At 53.5% G+C, this 1,320-nt stretch overlaps 1 protein-coding gene across 1 annotated transcript in view; it reads right to left on the bottom strand.

The window, feature by feature from the left end:
* Window positions 1–264: 264 nt before the first annotated feature.
* The window catches only part of Ap2s1 (adaptor related protein complex 2 subunit sigma 1), a gene marked incomplete in the record, with an annotated part of 11,112 nt that continues 10,056 nt past the window's right edge, over window positions 265–1,320 (bottom strand). The window contains 2 exon segments of the mRNA XM_027431347.2: window positions 265–661; window positions 815–874. Of these exon segments, the coding sequence (XP_027287148.1) occupies window positions 560–661; window positions 815–874 (162 nt within the window).

Raw genomic sequence — 1,320 nt, 5'->3', positions numbered from 1 at the left:
GCATCTCTCAAAACAAAACAAAATCCAGGGGCTGGGTATATAGCTTGGAACTGCTTGCAGATTCTCGGTGCTGTTAGGTCCAAGAACTGAATAGGAATTTGGAACAAGGGTTTCATGTCCATACCAGCTACCCCTCAGTCTTGGGCCCTTTGTGGGCAGAAGCATGTCTGAAGTATTCTTAGGTCTCTCTGCTTTTCTTAGACCAAGGAGATGTGTTGTTGACCGACTCACTGAAGACCAAGGGCAGGGAAGACAGACAAGGGCTCAGACACAGCCGGGCCAGGCAGGACCACAGATTTATTGGGGGCTGCACACACGCACACTCACAGCATCACACGACAATGGCACAGTTACTCGGGACATCAAGGTGGCCTCTGCCATCAGAGTAGGGCCCAGAGGCAGTGGGTTGCAGCCTCCTCCCATGCAGCCTGGACCCTACTGGGTCCTTCCTCTGGGGCAGCTGAGAAAGGGAGGGGGCTGCTGGGGTGGGCCTCGGGCCTGGCGGAGGGGGGGTGAACAGGCAGGTTGGTCCAGCAGGCCAGGCTGGGCAGAGGCCACCTCACTCTAGGGACTGTAGCATCAGCAGCTGCTTTAGCACCTTCGTCTGGCTGGTCTCTCGGATCTCACCTGCCAGGAACATCTCATCTACCACCGTGTAAACCTAGGCAAGGAAGGGAGGCCGGGAAAGTTGGAGTGAGGGAGGGAAGGGCTGGCTGATGTAGAAGCCAGCCCTTGGGAGCTAAGCTGGGAAACAGATCTCTAGAGGCTATAACCCCCCCATGGCTGCCTCTTGCCCACTTCCCCAAGAGCCTACCTTGTAGAAGTTGAACACCAGGTCCAGTTCACAGACATTGTGGAAATACTCATTTAACACCTGAGAGAGGGAGATGAAGACCAGTGATGAGAGACAGGCACAGATAGGCTGGCAAGATGGCTAACACGGTGAGTAACAGTGCTTGCTGTGCAAACTGAGTTCAAACCCTGTATCCAATGGTAGGAGGAGAGAACCAACTCCCAAAGCTGTTCTCTGACTTCCGTGTGGGAGCCGGGGCACATGGGTGCCTACATACGTATATATACCACAGACATCATACACACAAGATAACAATACATCAAATATGAAATAAGACAGGCAGGGAGGCCCTGGAATGTAGCCCAGTGTTTGTTTAGCATTCATGAAGCCCTGGGTTTCATCTCCAGCACTTCATAAAACCCGCCTGGAAGACCACATCTGTGATCCTAGCAAGTGGGAGGCAGAGGAGGAGGATCAAGAATTTAAGGTCGGGGGCTGGAGAGATGGCTCAGGGGTTAAGAGCACTG

Source organism: Cricetulus griseus, chromosome 9 (assembly GCF_003668045.3).
Source record: "Cricetulus griseus strain 17A/GY chromosome 9, alternate assembly CriGri-PICRH-1.0, whole genome shotgun sequence".
Lineage (NCBI taxonomy): Eukaryota > Metazoa > Chordata > Mammalia > Rodentia > Cricetidae > Cricetulus > Cricetulus griseus.
The sequence above is the reverse complement of the archived record's forward strand: the minus strand, read 5'-3'. Positions and strand labels throughout refer to the sequence as shown.